General features: G+C 36.8%; 1 protein-coding gene across 4 annotated transcripts in view; it reads left to right on the top strand.

Annotated features, from left to right (window-relative positions):
- AGBL3 (AGBL carboxypeptidase 3) overlaps positions 1 to 23,167 on the top strand; it is a 316,148-nt gene that overhangs the window by 270,304 nt on the left and 22,677 nt on the right. For all 4 annotated transcript variants that reach the window (XM_073650211.1, XM_073650213.1, XM_073650210.1 and 1 more), the window contains 4 exons: positions 2,961 to 3,743; positions 8,528 to 8,696; positions 9,062 to 9,188; positions 9,549 to 9,649. In XM_073650211.1, the coding sequence (XP_073506312.1) occupies positions 2,961 to 3,743; positions 8,528 to 8,696; positions 9,062 to 9,188; positions 9,549 to 9,649 (1,180 nt within the window). The remainder of the gene's footprint in view (positions 1 to 2,960; positions 3,744 to 8,527; positions 8,697 to 9,061; positions 9,189 to 9,548; positions 9,650 to 23,167) is intronic.

Here is a 23,167-nt window from a genome sequence, read left to right as displayed (position 1 = left end):
CATATTCTCACCTAAGAGTCAGACTATGCACCTCATTTGGCAGCAGATTATCGAAAAAGATGGAAATAACCGTATAGCGTCAAAACAAGAGCATGATTCAAAGTGCTGCAGCGCCACCCTGTGGCCGGCCCTGGAAATGCAAATTGAGAACTTTTCAGAAACTTCTACAAACCAAAGTGCATTTACTTCAGATCAGTGACAGCAGCGACGAGCGACCTGGGGGTCGTCTTCGACTATCCTGAATACAGAACTGCGTCTAGCCAAGCGCGGTCACTGACGGCTGTTAATGCCACGCACATGTATCAGAAATCTATTACACGCATTAGCATTTTTATTTTCTCAGCGGGAAAGCTTTTTTTTTTTTTTTTCCTTTCCCCAGCCGCTGTCTGCTTTATGTAGAGTAAATTGCCATAAATTTCGTTAGTAGCTGCGCATAATAACAGTATAAGTCCTAGTCTTCACTCGGGAGGCTGACACCACTCTCGCTTGTCACTGAGCGCACACGTTTCAGGATATCCATATAATGTTTAGTGCCCACTCGGAGGGGAGAATGGAAACCTGCTGACGGGAGGGAGTACGTTACAAGCACACAAGTGTCAATCACTCCTCTCCGCTCTATGGTTTTCTGGCTGTTTCCAAGGGCAGGGAATGCTGGGAATTATAGTTTTGCAACTACTGGAAAGCCACAAGTTGGCGACCATTATTTTCAAGACTCTAATAAAACTGATTGGCAAGCTCTATGGTTTGGGTTTTAGTGGGACACTTTAGTCCTGGCACATTTTTAGAAATGCTCTTTAAAAGGTAAATTATTATATACCCTGCCCCTTTAATATCTGGTTTTCATAAAAGAGCTAAAAACTGGTCATTATGTCAGAAATTAAAGGGGTATTCCTTTTTGTAAAGTGCTGCCATCTCTTTATGATTGGTGTGGGGGTCTGACCCCCTAAATAATGATAGCAATGATGTTTCGACCTCCTCCTGCAGAGCAGCACCCCCAGACACCCACTACAGCAGACTTAGAGGGGTTCTCTCACGAATAAATTACATTTTAATCAATAGATCTTGGAATAATAACAAGTTCCTTACGAAGCTTCTACAGGTCCAATCACGGATCGTAAAGACGCAAAACGGCCGTCGTCCACCACCCAACTCTCCCCACATGTCTCCCTGCTTTTTTAATCACCGCTGTATCGGATGTCCATTTTGTCTGAAATAAAGGACTCTTAGCCATATAGAACATGGTGAGCGCTGCTTTTCTACTTGTCTTTATGATTACCCATTTGTTATGTTAGCACTTGCACCACCAAAATTGTCCTAACAAGTTGCTGGTTTGGTGTTCCGTATAATACGCACACTGGTGCCTAAAGAGATGTCCTACCCTTTCTTTTGTGAATCTTATAAATGTGCCCATGGACTGGACTGGAGACACACTCACTCCTATGATAAAGCAGGCAGGGAAGTGTGTTGCCTGCTTTCCAGGGAACTATGAGCTTCTGATTGAGATGTTCCTGGGCTGAGATAATCATATAAATGTGCCCATGGACTGGACTGGAGATACTTCAGAAACACTCACTCCTGTGACAAAACAGGCAGAGAAATGTGTTACCTGCTTTCCTGGGAACGATGAGCTTCTGATTGAGATGTTCCTGGGCTGAGATAATCTTATAAATGTGCCCATGGACTGGACTGGAGATACGGCAGAAACACTCACTCCTGTGATAAAACAGGCAGTGAAATGTGTTACCTGCTTTCCAAGGAACGATGAGCTTCTGATTGAGATGTTCCTGTGCTGAGATAATCTTATAAATGTGCCCATGGACTGGAATGGTGATACGGCAGAAACACTCACTCCTGTGATAAAACAGGCAGGGAAATGTGTTACCTTGTTAAATAGTAGCTGCGAGCTCCTGACGTTTAATCTGTTTACTCGCTTATCATATGTGACTTGTGCCCCCCACCCCCACCCCGGCCAGGAGTTGTGGTATGTGTCAACCATGAACTGGAGCAGCTCTGCATGGGTGGACACAGCCATTACACAGTTATAAGATTTTTTCGGCACAGGAACATTTTTTTTTAACACATCCAATTTTGGAACTTATTATTATTATTCCAAGATCTATTAATTAAAATGTACTTTGTTTGTGGAAGAACCTGATTAATTGACAGCATCATTGTGCTGCTTGCCCAAACAGTGGGCTCTCCGATGCTTTACGCAGAGGCAACTTTGGAGGAGCGCAGAGGAACTGAAACTGGTCGTATCCGGCGTTCAGGACAGTGCTTGCAAGCTCTGTAGCAACGAGCTTGCAAACGCTGCACTCCTTGCTAAGGAGAATGGCCACTTCTGATTAGACTGCAGAGGTGGCCGGTCGCTTAGGTGATCTCTCTGATAAGATGAGCGTGCATGTACATGAGGGAAATGGGAAGAATAATTGTCAAGATTTTGCCGACTGCAATCTAAGGTGGAAAGGGGATGAAGCACTAAATTGGCGCTACCTTCCTTTCATTGTCAATATCGATGGCGGTCTGTCTATTGATTGAATCAGAAGTTAGGACATCATTGCTAAAATGGGAATAGCCCATTATACCAGCGACCCTCGAGCTGACTATACCAGCGACCCTCGAGCTGACTATACCAGCGACCCTCGAGCTGACTATACCAGCGACCCTCGGCTGACTATACCAGCGACCCTCGGGCTGACTATACCAGCGACCCTCGGGCTGACTATACCAGCGACCCTCGGGCTGACTATACCAGCGACCCTCGAGCTGACTATACCAGCGACCCTCGAGCTGACTATACCAGCGACCCTCGAGCTGACTATACCAGTGACCCTCGGGCTGACTATACCAGCGACCCTCGGGCTGACTATACCAGCGACCCTCGGGCTGACTATACCAGCGACCCTCGAGCTGACTCTACCAGCGACCCTCGAGCTGACCGGTCTTGTGTCTCCTTACAGAGGTGACTATGACTACCAGTTGACCCTGCGCAGTGACCTGTACACCGACCGGCACACCCAATGGTACTACTTCCAGGTGAAGAACACAAGGGTGGGCGTCCCTTACCGATTTACCATCGTAAACTTAATGAAACCCACAAGTCTGTACAGCCACGGCATGCGCCCCCTCATGTACTCCGAGATGGACGCCAACGCCCATCACATTGGATGGAAGAGGATTGGGGATGAGATCAAGTATTACAAGAACATTTGGACTGGAGAAGGACAGGCCCACTACTCCCTGTCCTGGACCTTCAGGTTCCCTCACAGCAGAGACACCTGTTACTTTGCCCACTGCTACCCATATACTTACTCCAACCTCCAAGATTACCTGTCGGGGGTAGCCAACGACCCAGACCGCTCCAGATACTGCAAGATCCGGGTCCTGTGCCACTCCTTGGCCGGTAACATTGTGTACATACTGACTATCACCAACCCTTCCCTGACCACCGAGGAACGCAAGAAGAAGAAAGCCGTGATCCTGACAGCCCGCGTCCACCCAGGGGAGACCAACAGCTCCTGGATGATGAAAGGGTTCCTGGACTACATATTAAGCTCTAGGAGTGATGCCCAGCTGCTGAGAGACACCTATGTCTTTAAGGTGGTGCCCATGTTAAACCCGGACGGGGTGATTGTGGGGAACTATCGCTGCTCTCTTTCCGGACGGGATCTGAACCGTAATTATAAGTCCAGACTGAAAGACTCATTCCCATCTATATGGTTCACCCGAAATATGATCAGACGGTAAGAGGGGTGGGCTGTCTGTGATCGTCTGTTTCATATCGATTTCCTATCTATTATCTGTGTCAGATCATCTGTTTTATTCCTCTCCATGTGTCAGTCTTTATATCCAATATTTCTCTATTTTCTTGTCTGTCTCCTATAACTCTAACCAGCTATTTTCTATTTTTCATGTCTATCTGATAGATAAAATATAGTTATGTCATAGCTTTCTAACCATCCATTTCTCTCATATCTATTTAATATGTATCTTTCTCATAAATATCTCTCTACCTATCTTATATCTATTTAATATCTATCTTGCATCGCTCGCATCTATCCGTCTTACGTCTGTTTGTCTCGCGTTGCTCACGTCTTGCGTCTATCCATCTTGCGTCTATCTGGCTCCCGTCGCTTGTGTCTATCCGTCACACGTGTCTCGCCTCTATCCATCTTCTCGCGTCGCTCGTGTGTATCCGTCTCGCGTCACTCGTGTCTATCCAGCCCGCGTCGCTCCTGTCTATGCATCTCGCATTGGTTGTGTTTATCTGTCTCGCATCGCTCGTGTCCATCTATCCCACAACGCTCCCGTCCATCTATCTCGCAACGCTCGCGTCTATCTCTTGCAACTTTCGCGTCCGTCTCGTGTCTCTCATCGCTCGCACCCTACCGTCTATCATTGCTCGCTCCCATCCGTCTTTTTACGCTTGCGTCCATCCGTGTTTCAACGCTCGCATCGCTCACCTCTGTCCATCTCACATCTGTGCGTCTCGCATCGCTCACTGCCCTCCGTCTTACATCGCTTGTGCCCATTCGTCTCTCATCGCTCGCACCCATCCGTCTCGCAACGCTCGCGTCCACGCGTGTCTCAACACTCTTGTCCGTCCGCATCGCTTGCGTCCGTCTCGCATCCGTCCGTCTCGCATCCGTCCGTCTCGCATCGCTCTCATCCATCCGACTAGCATCACTCGCTACTCTCTGTTTCTCATCCCTTGTGCCCATCCGTCTGGCATCGCTCACGCCCATCCGTCTTGCATCGCTCGCACCCATCCGTCTTACATCGCTCACGCCCATCCGCATCACTCGCGCCCATCCGTCTTGCATCGCTCACGCCCATCCGCATCACTCGCGCCCATCCGTCTTGCATCGCTCACTCCCATCCGTGTCGCTCGTGCCTTAAAGTACATATGTGCCGCAGAAAAATGTTATGAGCAAGACCCAAAATACACAGTGCCACAGAATGGGACTTTTCCAAAAGACACATGTTTTTCCAGCCTATCCTCATGGCTGAGCCATTTAAAGCTACCTTGGACAACTTGTTTTAGCGTCCCCAAAGACCTAATTAGCCACTAGGATCATCTGCAATCAGCAATGCTGTCCATTACATAGTGCTTACATAATACCGCCATATAGTGTCCAAATACTACCACAATATAGAGCCTAAATAGAGTTATCAGAGACCAAATAGTATTATTTATTGAACAAGCAGTACTACCATACAGTATTCAAAGAATACCCCCATATGAACACTAAATAATACTACCACACAAAGCTCAAATATCACTACCAAACAGAAGCCAAATACCACCAAACAGCGTTCAGATAAGACTGCAATATAGAGCCTAATTAATGCCACTATACAGTGTCCAAATGTCACGCAAAGCTCAAATAATACTAAGATTGGCATAGAGAATCCAAATAATACCACTTGAGAAAGGTCAAAATATATCTTCATACAAAGTCCGAATAATGCCATTATACAAAACTGAAATAATACTGCCATATGGCTGTAGAAAAATATGCACAGCCTATACAATATTGTCATGCAAAACTGAAATACTTACATATTTCAATATATAGATGACAAATATTATCGCCATATAACACGTCAAATGATATCCTCATACAGTCTAAATAATACCGCCACGCGAAGATCAGTTAATGTCGCTATATATAGTTCAACCAGGTCCTACATGCAAAAAATCAAATATTGCCATACCGAGTCCAAGTAATACCGCTGTGCAAAGAGCAACTAATGATACCACTTTACAAATAATACTGTATCCCCCATACAAAGTCCAAATAATACCATAAAACAAAAACTGAAGTAATGCTACCATAATATCATCATGTAGAACCTAAATAATACCGCCATACCAAGCTGAAATATTTGTATATACAGATGACTAATACTACAGATGCAAAGATCCAATAATATTGCCATAAAAAGTACAAACAACAACACCATGTGAAAATCAAACAATACCGCTATACAGAGATAATAAGGCCAGATATAGTTTAACTAACAATTCACATTTGGGATAAATGACATGGTCTCCGGCTTTGTATCGTTCTCAAGCTGTCGTGTCCATGTAGCGTGTCGGCAGCACACGGTTCCTCACTTTCTCTCGGCAGCGCACTCCGAGGCATCACTACCCGCAATTTGCTCAGTCAGTCACATTGTCATTTTCTTTCCATCCGTGCAGATGTCAGACTTTTTTTTTTCTTGAAATTTTATGCATAATATAAAAGAGATAAGAATCATTATTACAATAATAATAACTCCCGCTGACAACACAAAGACTCCATCTCTGCCCACGTACCTTCCACTTCACCGGCCTAAAGCTCTCATTGTGGAGCTGATTACCAATAATGGTCTGTCTGCTGCTGCCAGTCATGCTGGAGTCAGCTCTGAACTTATCACTGCAAAGCTTATTCCATCCGATAATGTCGCCACATAAAGAGAAAAAGCCATTCCCGCTATATAATGTGTGCATTGTGCCTGCTCCGTGCTGTGTACATCTGCCCTCTACTGGTCAATTAGATTATTGTCGCACATGAAAAAGGAACGGAGTCTACCGAGTGTAGAAGAATGTAACTATGTACAAGGATATAACTATTATAATACTGCCCCCTATGTACAGGAATATAACTACTATAATACTGTCCCCTATGTACAGGAATATAGCTACTATAATACTGCCCCTATGTACAAGAATATAACTACTATAATACTGCCCCCTATGTACAAGAATATAACTACTATAATACTGCCCCCTATGTACAAGAATATAACTACTATAATACTGCCCCCTATGTACAAGAATATAACTACTATAATATTGCCCCCTATGTACAAGAATATAACTACTATAATACTGCCCCCTATGTACAAGAATATAACTACTATAATACTGCCCCTATATACAAGAATATTACTACTATAATACTGCCCCTATGTACAAGAATATAACTACTATAATACTGCTCCTATGTACAAGAATATAACTACTATAATACTGCCCCCTATGTACAAGAATATAACTACTATAATACTGCCCCCTATGTACAAGAATATAACTACTATAATACTGCCCCTATGTACAAGAATATAACTACTATAATACTGCTCCTATGTACAAGAATATAACTACTATAATACTGCCCCCTATGTACAAGAATATAACTACTATAATACTGCTCCTATGTACAAGAATATAACTACTATAATACTGCCCCCTATGTACAAGAATATAACTACTATAATACTGCCCCTATGTTCAAGAATATAACTACTATAATACTGCTCCTATGTACAAGAATATAACTACTATAATACTGCTCCAATGTACAAGAATATAACTACTATAATACTGCTCCAATGTACAAGAATATAACTACTATAATACTGCTCCTATGTACAAGAATATAACTACTATAATACTGCCCCTATGTACAAGAATATAACTACTATAATACTGCTCCAATGTACAAGAGAATAACTACTATAATACTGCCCCCTATGTACAGGAATATAACTACTATAATACTGCCCCTATATACAAGAATATTACTACTATAATACTGCCCCTATGTACAAGAATATAACTACTATAATACTGCTCCTATGTACAAGAATATAACTACTATAATACTGCCCCTATGTACAAGAATATAACTACTATAATACTGCTCCTATGTACAAGAATATAACTACTATAATACTGCCCCCTATGTACAAGAATGACTACTATAATACTGCTCCCTATGTACAAGAATATAACTACTATAATACTGCCCCCTATGTACAAGAATATAACTACTATAATACTGCCCCCTATGTACAGAATATAACTACTATAATACTGCTCCTATGTACAAGAATATAACTACTATAATACTGCCCCTATGTACAAGAATATAACTACTATAATACTGCTCCTATGTACAAGAATATAACTACTATAATACTGCTCCCTATGTACAAGAATATGACTACTATAATACTGCTCCCTATGTACAAGAATATAACTACTATAATACTGCCCCCTATGTACAAGAATATAACTACTATAATACTGCGCCTATGTACAAGAATATAACTACTATAATACTGCCCCCTATGTATCAGAATATAACTACTATAATACTGCCCTCTATGTACAAGAATATAACTACTATAATACTGCCCCCTATGTACAAGAATATAACTACTATAATACTGCCCCTATGTACAAGAATATAACTACTATAATACTGCCCCCTATGCACACGAATATAACTACTATAATACTGCCCCTATGTACAAGAATATAACTACTATAATACTGCCCCCTGTGTACACGAATATAACTACTATAATACTGCCCCTATGTACAAGAATATGACTACTATAATACTGCCCCCTATGTACAAGAATATAACTGCTATATACTATAATAACTATTGATAGCAATGCCTTTCTGGAGGGATGTCCTGTAGATGGCGCCCTCCTCTCAGTGACTTGGATCCTGTCCTCTCTTTCTCAGGGTGATGGATGAGCGGGAGATCTTGCTGTATTGTGATCTGCACGGACACAGCAGGAAGCAGAATGTCTTTATGTATGGCTGTAAAGGCGGAGGTGCCCAGAATGGCAGCGAAAGTCACTTGTGTGAGCGCATCTTCCCATTAATGCTCAGCAAGCTTTCCCCCGACAAGGTAATCAATGATCGACATGCCAAAACATGGCTGATCAAAAACAGCAAACCCCCCCCCCCCCGTCATGAACCTTTCCTTTTACACAGTCATAGGTAGAATTCAATTTGCCCTCAGCCACCACTAGAGGGAGCTGAGGAGCTTACTGAAGACAGATGAGAGCTGTATAAATCGTTGTACATCATCTCCCCCTAGTGGTGGCCAGAATTTTACCATTTAAAATTCTCTAGAGCTTCTATTGTCTAATTTTCCCACTTTTATTGTATTTTTGCCCAACCTCCGCTCATGAACACCCCCCCCCCCCCCCATACAATCTCATTATATAGAAAGCCATGTTTTATTCATGTCCTTACCGATGTCCCATTCAGTTCTCATTTTCAGCCTGCAAGTTCAAGGTCCAGAGGAATAAGGAAGGGACGGGACGCGTGGTCATGTGGAAAATGGGCATTCGTAACAGCTATACCCTGGAAGCCACATTCTGTGGGTCATCAATGGGTAAGCTTAGCCGGCTTATTATCAATTGTAAACCAAGTGTTTACCATCTCCCAGCATGCCCTGACAGTGATCTAGAAAGGATATGACATACCAGGTGCCGCGGGAGACAACTGTCAATCACACGGCAGCTCCGCCCACTGTGAGCTGCCCAGCAGTGTAAACATGATCCGTGTGGCATGATTAGGGGCTATGGTCACCGTGACAGGATGCATACAGCACCTAAATATGAGCAACATATCCGCCCCCTAGTGGTGACAGCAGGAAAGCAAGAATTTTTCAGGCTTATTCCATATGCCTATATTAAAGCATCCCTTAAACTTACCCTTTAATTTGGCTCTGTACTTTCCCCTTTAATCACAGGTAAACGACGCGGGACTCATTTCAGCACAAAGGACCTGGAGTCGCTGGGTTACCATTTCTGCGATGCTCTATTAGATTATTGTGACCCCGACCAAACTGAGGTAAGCGTGCCGCGCCTGCGGGGACCACCGGCCGGTGCTCGGCGCTCGGAGGCGAGCACACGTTCTGGGAAGTCTGAGTCATGTCGATCTGTGGGGATGATGAGTTCAGTAACAACACGCAGCTCGTCCACTGCAAACACTCACAACCTGGAACCAGGTCGACTTTAGCAGGTTACCTCATTCACTACCCGGAGGTGACCCCAATCTCACGCTCCAGCTCTAGGGAAATGTACAGACTCCGCACATACACGTCCTAGGTGAGGTCACCGCATCAGAAGCCACAAGCTGCGTCTGCGAGAAATCACTGATGTGGAAGACGTTCCTGGAAAAGACATTTTACAATATAAGATTATTTACATTACATAAGATTGAGTACAAAATACTGCCCTCTATAGACAGGAATATAGCTGCAATAATACTGCCCTCTATAGACAGGCATATAACTACAATAATACTGCCCTCTATAGACAGGAATATAACTACAATAATACTGCCCTCTATAGACAGGAATATAACTACAATAATACTGCCCTCTATAGACAGGAATATAACTACAATAATACTGCCCTCTATAGACAGGAATATAACTACAATAATACTGCCCTCTATAGACAGGAATATAACTACAATAATACTGCCCTCTATAGACAGGAATATAACTACAATAATACTGCCCTCTATAGACAGGAATACAACTACAATAATACTGCCCTCTATAGACAGGAATACAGCTACAATAATACTGCCCTCTATAGACAGGAATACAACTGCAATAATACTGCCCTCTATAGACAGGAATATAACTACAATAATACTGCCCCCTATGTACAAGAATCTAACTACTATAATACTGCCCCTATGTACAAGAATATAACTACTATAATACTGCTCCTATGTACAAGAATATAACTACTATAATACTGCTCCTATGTACAAGAATATAACTACTATAATACTGCTCCTATGTACAAGAATATAACTACTATAATACTGCCCCTATGTACAAGAATATAACTACTATAATACTGCTCCTATGTACAAGAATATAACTACTATAATATTGCCCCTATGTACAAGAATATAACTACTATAATACTGCTCCTATGTACAAGAATATAACTACTATAATACTGCTCCTATGTACAAGAATATAACTACTATAATACTGCTCCTATGTACAAGAATATAACTACTATAATACTGCCCCTATGTACAAGAATATAACTACTATAATACTGCTCCTATGTACAAGAATAGAACTACTATAATACTGCCCCCTATGTACAAGAATATAACGACTATAATACTGCTCCTATGTACAAGAATATAACGACTATAATACTGCTCCTATGTACAAGAATATAACTACTATAATACTGCCCCCTATGTACAAGAATATAACTACTATAATACTGCTCCTATGTACAAGAATATAACTACTATAATACTGCCCCCTATGTACAAGAATATAACTACTATAATACTGCCCCCTATGTACAAGGATATAACTACTATAATACTGCCCCCTATGTACAAGAATCTAACTACTATAATACTGCCTCTATGTACAAGAATATAACTACTATAATACTGCCCCTACGTACAAGAATATAACTACTATAATACTGCTCCTATGTACAAGAATATAACTACTATAATACTGCTCCTATGTACAAGAATATAACTACTATAATACTGCCCCTATGTACAAGAATATAACTACTATAATACTGCTCCTATGTACAAGAATATAACTACTATAATACTGCCCCTATGTACAAGAATATAACTACTATAATACTGCTCCTATGTACAAGAATATAACTACTATAATACTGCCCCTATGTACAAGAATATAACTACTATAATACTGCTCCTATGTACAAGAATATAACTACTATAATACTGCCCCTATGTACAAGAATATGACTACTATAATACTGCCCCTATGTACAAGAATATGACTACTATAATACTACCCCTATGTACAAGAATATAACTACTATAATACTACCCCTATGTACAAGAATATAACTACTATAATACTGCCCCCTATGTACAAGAATATAACTACTATAATACTGCCCCCTATGTACAAGAATATAACTACTATAATACTGCTCCTATGTACAAGAATATAACTACTATAATACTGCTCCTATGTACAAGAATATGACTACTATAATACTGCCCCTATGTACAAGAATATAACTACTATAATACTGCCCCTATGTACAAGAATATAACTACTATAATACTGCTCCTATGTACAAGAATATAACTACTATAATACTGCCCCTATGTACAAGAATATGACTACTATAATACTGTCCCCTATGTACAAGAATATAACTACTATAATACTGCCCCCTATGTATAAGAATATAACTACTATAATACTGCCCCTATGTACAAGAATATAACTACTATAATACTGCTCCTATGTACAAGAATATAACTACTATAATACTGCCCCTATGTACAAGAATATGACTACTATAATACTGTCCCCTATGTACAAGAATATAACTACTATAATACTGCCCCCTATGTATAAGAATATAACTACTATAATACTGCCCCTATGTACAAGAATATAACTACTATAATACTGCTCCCTATGTACAAGAATATAACTACTATAATACTGCCCCCTATGTATAAGAATATAACTACTATAATACTGCCCCCTATGTATAAGAATATAACTACTATAATACTGCTCCTGTGTACAAGAATATAACTACTATAATACTGCTCCCTGTGTACAAGAATATAACTACTATAATACTGCCCCTATGTACAAGAATATTACTACTATAATACTGCCCCCTATGTACAAGAATATAACTACTATAATACTACTCCTATGTACAAGAATATAACTACTATAATACTGCCCCCTATGTACAAGAATATAACTACTATAATACTGCCCCCTATGTACAAGAATATACCTACTATAATACTGCCCCCTATGTACAAGAATATAACTACTATAATACTGCCCCCTATGTACAAGAATATAACTACTATAATACTGCCCCCTATGTACAAGAATATAACTACTATAATACTGCCCCCTATGTACAAGAATATGACTACTATAATACTGCTCCTATGTACAAGAATATATCTACTATAATACTGCCCCTATGTACAAGAATATATCTACTATAATACTGCCCCTATGTACAAGAATATAGCTACTATAATACTGCTCCTATGTACAAGAATATAACTACTATAATACTGCCCCCTATGTACAAGAATATAACTACTATAATACTGCCCCCTATGTACAAGAATATAACTACTATAATACTGCTCCTATGTACAAGAATATAACTACTATAATACTGCTCCCTGTGTACAAGAATATAACTACTATAATACTGCCCCTATGTACAAGAATATTACTACTATAATACTGCCCCCTATGTACAAGAATATAACTACTATAATACTACTCCTATGTACAAGAATATAACTACTATAATACTGCCCCCTATGTACAAGAATATAACTACTATAATACTGCCCCCTATGTACAAGAATATACCTACTATAATACTGCCCCCTATGTACAAGAATATACCTACTATAATACTGCCCCCTATGTACAAGAATATAACTACTATAATACTGCCCCCTATGTACAAGAATATAACTACTATAATACTGCCCCCTATGTACAAGAATATGACTACTATAATACTGCTCCTATGTACAAGAATATATCTACTATAATACTGCCCCTATGTACAAGAATATATCTACTATAATACTGCCCCTATGTACAAGAATATAGCTACTATAATACTGCTCCTATGTACAAGAATATAACTACTATAATACTGCCCCCTATGTACAAGAATATAACTACTATAATACTGCCCCCTATGTACAAGAATATAACTACTATAATACTGCTCCTATGTACAAGAATATAACTACTATAATACTGCTCCTATGTACAAGAATATATCTACTATAATACTGCCCCTATGTACAAGAATATAACTACTATAATACTGCTCCCTATGTACAAGAATATAACTACTATAATACTGCTCCTATGTACAAGAATATGACTACTATAATACTGCCCCTATGTACAAGAATATGACTACTATAATACTGCCCCTATGTACAAGAATATAACTACTATGATACTGCTCCCTATGTACAAGAATATAACTACTATAATACTGCCCCTATGTACAAGAATATAACTACTATAATACTGCTCCCTATGTACAAGAATATAACTACTATAATACTGCTCCTGTGTACAAGAATATAACTACTATAATACTGCTCCCTGTGTACAAGAATATAACTACTATAATACTGCCCCTATGTACAAGAATATTACTACTATAATACTGCCCCTATGTACAAGAATATTACTACTATAATACTGCCCCCTATGTACAAGAATATAACTACTATAATACTGCTCCTATGTACAAGAATATAACTACTATAATACTGCCCCCTATGTACAAGAATATAACTACTATAATACTGCCCCTATGTACAAGAATATAACTACTATAATACTGCCCCCTATGTACAAGAATATAACTACTATAATACTGCCCCCTATGTACAAGAATATAACTACTATAATACTGCCCCCTATGTACAAGAATATAACTACTATAATACTGCTCCTATGTACAAGAATATAACTACTATAATACTGCCCCCTATGTACAAGAATATAACTACTATAATACTGCCCCTATGTACAAGAATATAACTACTATAATACTGCCCCCTATGTACAAGAATATAACTACTATAATACTGCCCCTATGTACAAGAATATAACTACTATAATACTGCCCCTATGTACAAGAATATAACTACTATAATACTGCCCCTATGTACAAGAATATAACTACTATAATACTGCCCCCTATGTACAAGAATATAACTACTATAATACTGCCCCCTATGTACAAGAATATAACTACTATAATACTGCTCCTATGTACAAGAATATAACTACTATAATACTGCTCCTATGTACAAGAATATATCTACTATAATACTGCCCCTATGTACAAGAATATAACTACTATAATACTGCCCCCTATGTACAAGAATATAACTACTATAATACTGCCCCCTATGTACAAGAATATAACTACTATAATACTGCCCCCTATGTACAAGAATATAACTACTATAATACTCCTATGTACAAGAATATAACTACTATAATACTGCCCCTATGTACAAGAATATAACTACTATAATACTGCCCCCTATGTACAAGAATATGACTACTATAATACTGCCCCTATGTACAAGAATATAACTACTATAATACTGTCCCCTATGTACAAGAATATAACTACTATAATACTGCCCCCTATGTATAAGAATATAACTACTATAATACTGCCCCTATGTACAAGAATATAACTACTATAATACTGCCCCCTATGTATAAGAATATAACTACTATAATACTGCCCCTATGTACAAGAATATAACTACTATAATACTGCTCCCTATGTACAAGAATATAACTACTATAATACTGCCCCTATGTACAAGAATATAACTACTATAATACTGCTCCCTATGTACAAGAATATAACTACTATAATACTGCTCCTGTGTACAAGAATATAACTACTATAATACTGCTCCCTGTGTACAAGAATATAACTACTATAATACTGCCCCCTATGTACAAGAATATTACTACTATAATACTGCCCCCTATGTACAAGAATATAACTACTATAATACTGCTCCTATGTACAAGAATATATCTACTATAATACTGCCCCTATGTACAAGAATATAACTACTATAATACTGCCCCTATGTACAAGAATATAACTACTATAATACTGCTCCCTATGTACAAGAATATAACTACTATAATACTGCTCCTATGTACAAGAATATGACTACTATAATACTGCCCCTATGTACAAGAATATGACTACTATAATACTGCCCCTATGTACAAGAATATGACTACTATAATACTACCCCTATGTACAAGAATATAACTACTATAATACTGCCTCTATGTACAAGAATATAACTACTATAATACTGCCCCCTATGTACAAGAATATAACTACTATAATACTGCTCCTATGTACAAGAATATAACTATTATAATACTGCCCCCTATGTACAAGAATATAACTACTATAATACTGCCCCCTATGTACAAGAATATAACTACTATAATACTGCTCCTATGTACAAGAATATAACTACTATAATACTGCCCCCTATGTACAAGAATATAACTACTATAATACTGCTCCTATGTACAAGAATATAACTACTATAATACTGCCCCTATGTACAAGAATATAACTACTATAATACTGCTCCTATGTACAAGAATATAACTACTATAATACTGCCCCCTATGTACAAGAATATAACTACTATAATACTGCCCCCTATGTACAAGAATATAACTACTATAATACTGCTCCTATGTACAAGAATATAACTACTATAATACTGCCCCTATGTACAAGAATAGAACTACTATAATACTGCTCCTATGTACAAGAATATAACTACTATAATACTGCCCCTATGTACAAGAATATGACTACTATAATACTGCCCCTATGTACAAGAATATGACTACTATAATACTGTCCCCTATGTACAAGAATATAACTACTATAATACTGCCCCCTATGTATAAGAATATAACTACTATAATACTGCTCCCTATGTACAAGAATATAACTACTATAATACTGCTCCTGTGTACAAGAATATAACTACTATAATGCTGCTCCCTGTGTACAAGAATATAACTACTATAATACTGCCCCCTATGTACAAGAATATTACTACTATAATACTGCCCCTATGTACAAGAATATTACTACTATAATACTGCCCCCTATGTACAAGAATATAACTACTATAATACTGCCCCCTATGTGCAAGAATATAACTACTATAATACTGCCCCCTATGTACAAGAATATAACTACTATAATACTGCTCCTATGTACAAGAATATAACTACTATAATACTGCCCCTATGTACAAGAATATAACTACTATAATACTGCTCCTATGTACAAGAATATAACTACTATAATACTGCCCTCTATGTACAAGAATATAACTACTATAATACTGCCCCTATGTACAAGAAGAGAACTACTATAATACTGCCCCCTATGTATGAGAATATAACTACTATAATACTGCCCCCTATGTACGAGAATATAACTACTATAATACTGCCCCTATGTACGAGAATATAACTACTATAATACTGCCCCCTATGTACAAGAATATAACTACTATAATACTGCCCCTATGTACAAGAATATAACTACTATAATACTGCTCCTATATACAAGAATATAACTACTATAATACTGCTCCTATATACAAGAATATAACTACTATAATACTGCTCCTATATACAAGAATATAACTACTATAATACTGCCCCTATGTACAAGAATATTACTACTATAATACTGCTCCTATGTACAAGAATATATCTACTATAATACTGCCCCTATGTACAAGAATATAACTACTATAATACTGCCCCTATGTACAAGAATATAACTACTATAATACTGCCCCCTATGTACAAGAATATAACTACTATAATACTGCTCCTATGTACAAGAATATAACTACTATAATACTGCTCCTATGTACAAGAATATATCTACTATAATACTGCCCCTATGTACAAGAATATAACTACTATAATACTGCTCCTATGTACAAGAATATAACTACTATAATACTGCCCCCTATGTACAAGAATATAACTACTATAATACTGCCCCCTATGTACAAGAATATAACTACTATAATACTGCTCCTATGTACAAGAATATAACTACTATAATACTGCCCCTATGTACAAGAATATAACTACTATAATACTGCTCCTATGTACAAGAATATAACTACTATAATACTGCCCCTATGTACAAGAATATGACTACTATAATACTGCCCCTATGTACAAGAATATAACTACTATAATACTGTCCCCTATGTACAAGAATATAACTACTATAATACTGCCCCCTATGTATAAGAATATAACTACTATAATACTGCTCCCTATGTACAAGAATATAACTACTATAATACTGCTCCTGTGTACAAGAATATAACTACTATAATACTGCTCCCTGTGTACAAGAATATAACTACTATAATACTGCCCCCTATGTACAAGAATATTACTACTATAATACTGCCCCTATGTACAAGAATATTACTACTATAATACTGCCCCCTATGTACAAGAATATAACTACTATAATACTGCCCCCTATGTGCAAGAATATAACTACTATAATACTGCCCCCTATGTACAAGAATATAACTACTATAATACTGCTCCTATGTACAAGAATATAACTACTATAATACTGCCCCTATGTACAAGAATATAACTACTATAATACTGCTCCTATGTACAAGAATATAACTACTATAGTACTGCCCTCTATGTACAAGAATATAACTACTATAATACTGCCCCTATGTACAAGAAGAGAACTACTATAATACTGCCCCCTATGTATGAGAATATAACTACTATAATACTGCCCCCTATGTACAAGAATATAACTACTATAATACTGCCCCTATGTACAAGAATATAACTACTATAATACTGCCCCCTATGTACAAGAATATAACTACTATAATACTGCCCCTATGTACAGGAATATAACTACTATAATACTGCTCCTATATACAAGAATATAACTACTATAATACTGCTCCTATATACAAGAATATAACTACTATAATACTGCTCCTATATACAAGAATATAACTACTATAATACTGCCCCTATGTACAAGAATATTACTACTATAATACTGCCCCTATGTACAAGAATATTACTACTATAATACTGCCCCCTATGTACAAGAATATAACTACTATAATACTGCTCCTATGTACAAGAATATATCTACTATAATACTGCCCCTATGTACAAGAATATAACTACTATAATACTGCCCCTATGTACAAGAATATAACTACTATAATACTGCTCCCTATGTACAAGAATATAACTACTATAATACTGCTCCTATGTACAAGAATATGACTACTATAATACTGCCCCTATGTACAAGAATATGACTACTATAATACTGCCCCTATGTACAAGAATATGACTACTATAATACTACCCCTATGTACAAGAATATAACTACTATAATACTGCCCCTATGTACAAGAATATAACTACTATAATACTGCTCCTATGTACAAGAATATAACTATTATAATACTGCCCCCTATGTACAAGAATATAACTACTATAATACTGCCCCCTATGTACAAGAATATAACTACTATAATACTGCTCCTATGTACAAGAATATAACTACTATAATACTGCCCCCTATGTACAAGAATATAACTACTATAATACTGCTCCTATGTACAAGAATATAACTACTATAATACTGCTCCTATGTACAAGAATATATCTACTATAATACTGCCCCTATGTACAAGAATATAACTACTATAATACTGCTCCTATGTACAAGAATATAACTACTATAATACTGCCCCCTATGTACAAGAATATAACTACTATAATACTGCCCCCTATGTACAAGAATATAACTACTATAATACTGCTCCTATGTACAAGAATATAACTACTATAATACTGCCCCTATGTACAAGAATATAACTACTATAATACTGCTCCTATGTACAAGAATATAACTACTATAATACTGCCCCTATGTACAAGAACATAACTGCTATAATACTGCCCCTATGTACAAGAATATGACTACTATAATACTGCCCCTATGTACAAGAATATAACTACTATAATACTGCCCCTATGTACAAGAATATGACTACTATAATACTGCCCCTATGTACAAGAATATAACTACTATAATACTGTCCCCTATGTACAAGAATATAACTACTATAATACTGCTCCCTATGTACAAGAATATAACTACTATAATACTGCTCCTGTGTACAAGAATATAACTACTATAATACTGCTCCCTGTGTACAAGAATATAACTACTATAATACTGCCCCTATGTACAAGAATATTACTACTATAATACTGCCCCTATGTACAAGAATATTACTACTATAATACTGCCCCCTATGTACAAGAATATAACTACTATAATACTGCTCCTATGTACAAGAATATATCTACTATAATACTGCCCCTATGTACAAGAATATAACTACTATAATACTGCCCCTATGTACAAGAATATAACTACTATAATACTGCTCCCTATGTACAAGAATATAAGTACTATAATACTGCTCCTATGTACAAGAATATGACTACTATAATACTGCCCCTATGTACAAGAATATGACTACTATAATACTGCCCCTATGTACAAGAATATGACTACTATAATACTACCCCTATGTACAAGAATATAACTACTATAATACTGCCTCTATGTACAAGAATATAACTACTATAATACTGCCCCCTATGTACAAGAATATAACTACTATAATACTGCTCCTATGTACAAGAATATAACTATTATAATACTGCCCCCTATGTACAAGAATATAACTACTATAATACTGCCCCCTATGTACAAGAATATAACTACTATAATACTGCTCCTATGTACAAGAATATAACTACTATAATACTGCCCCTATGTACAAGAATATAACTACTATAATACTGCCCCCTATGTACAAGAATATAACTACTATAATACTGCTCCTATGTACAAGAATATAACTACTATAATACTGCCCCCTATGTACAAGAATATAACTACTATAATACTGCTCCTATGTACAAGAATATAACTACTATAATACTGCTCCTATGTACAAGAATATATCTACTATAATACTGCCCCTATGTACAAGAATATAACTACTATAATACTGCTCCTATGTACAAGAATATAACTACTATAATACTGCCCCCTATGTACAAGAATATAACTACTATAATACTGCCCCCTATGTACAAGAATATAACTACTATAATACTGCTCCTATGTACAAGAATATAACTACTATAATACTGCCCCTATGTACAAGAATATAACTACTATAATACTGCTCCTATGTACAAGAATATAACTACTATAATACTGCCCCTATGTACAAGAATATGACTACTATAATACTGCCCCTATGTACAAGAATATAACTACTATAATACTGTCCCCTATGTACAAGAATATAACTACTATAATACTGCCCCCTATGTATAAGAATATAACTACTATAATACTGCTCCCTATGTACAAGAATATAACTACTATAATACTGCTCCTGTGTACAAGAATATAACTACTATAATACTGCTCCCTGTGTACAAGAATATAACTACTATAATACTGCCCCCTATGTACAAGAATATTACTACTATAATACTGCCCCTATGTACAAGAATATTACTACTATAATACTGCCCCCTATGTACAAGAATATAACTACTATAATACTGCCCCCTATGTGCAAGAATATAACTACTATATTACTGCCCCCTATGTACAAGAATATAACTACTATAATACTGCTCCTATGTACAAGAATATAACTACTATAATACTGCCCCTATGTACAAGAATATAACTACTATAATACTGCTCCTATGTACAAGAATATAACTACTATAATACTGCCCTCTATGTACAAGAATATAACTACTATAATACTGCCCCTATGTACAAGAAGAGAACTACTATAATACTGCCCCCTATGTATGAGAATATAACTACTATAATACTGCCCCCTATATACGAGAATATAACTACTATAATACTGCCCCTATGTACAAGAATATAACTACTATAATACTGCCCCCTATGTACAAGAATATAACTACTATAATACTGCCCCTATGTACAAGAATATAACTACTATAATACTGCTCCTATATACAAGAATATAACTACTATAATACTGCTCCTATATACAAGAATATAACTACTATAATACTGCTCCTATATACAAGAATATAACTACTATAATACTGCCCCTATGTACAAGAATATTACTACTATAATACTGCCCCTATGTACAAGAATATTACTACTATAATACTGCCCCCTATGTACAAGAATATAACTACTATAATACTGCTCCTATGTACAAGAATATATCTACTATAATACTGCCCCTATGTACAAGAATATAACTACTATAATACTGCCCCTATGTACAAGAATATAACTACTATAATACTGCCCCTATGTACAAGAATATAACTACTATAATACTGCTCCCTATGTACAAGAATATAACTACTATAATACTGCTCCTATGTACAAGAATATGACTACTATAATACTGCCCCTATGTACAAGAATATGACTACTATAATACTGCCCCTATGTACAAGAATATGACTACTATAATACTACCCCTATGTACAAGAATATAACTACTATAATACTGCCCCTATGTACAAGAATATAACTACTATAATACTGCTCCTATGTACAAGAATATAACTATTATAATACTGCCCCCTATGTACAAGAATATAACTACTATAATACTGCCCCCTATGTACAAGAATATAACTACTATAATACTGCTCCTATGTACAAGAATATAACTACTATAATACTGCCCCCTATGTACAAGAATATAACTACTATAATACTGCTCCTATGTACAAGAATATAACTACTATAATACTGCTCCTATGTACAAGAATATATCTACTATAATACTGCCCCTATGTACAAGAATATAACTACTATAATACTGCTCCTATGTACAAGAATATAACTACTATAATACTGCCCCCTATGTACAAGAATATAACTACTATAATACTGCCCCCTATGTACAAGAATATAACTACTATAATACTGCTCCTATGTACAAGAATATAACTACTATAATACTGCCCCTATGTACAAGAATATAACTACTATAATACTGCTCCTATGTACAAGAATATAACTACTATAATACTGCCCCTATGTACAAGAACATAACTGCTATAATACTGCCCCTATGTACAAGAATATGACTACTATAATACTGCCCCTATGTACAAGAATATAACTACTATAATACTGCCCCTATGTACAAGAATATGACTACTATAATACTGCCCCTATGTACAAGAATATAACTACTATAATACTGTCCCCTATGTACAAGAATATAACTACTATAATACTGCCCCCTATGTATAAGAATATAACTACTATAATACTGCTCCCTATGTACAAGAATATAACTACTATAATACTGCTCCCTGTGTACAAGAATATAACTACTATAATACTGCCCCCTATGTACAAGAATATTACTACTATAATACTGCCCCCTATGTACAAGAATATTACTACTATAATACTGCCCCTATGTACAAGAATATTACTACTATAATACTGCCCCCTATGTACAAGAATATAACTACTATAATACTGCCCCCTATGTGCAAGAATATAACTACTATAATACTGCCCCCTATGTACAAGAATATAACTACTATAATAC

Source organism: Phyllobates terribilis, unplaced genomic scaffold, assembly GCF_046119375.1.
Source record: "Phyllobates terribilis strain yellow unplaced genomic scaffold, ASM4611937v1 Scaffold_10__3_contigs__length_209671492, whole genome shotgun sequence".
NCBI lineage: Eukaryota > Metazoa > Chordata > Amphibia > Anura > Dendrobatidae > Phyllobates > Phyllobates terribilis.
Note: the sequence above shows the minus strand (reverse complement) of the source record. Positions and strands in the feature narration are given on the sequence as shown.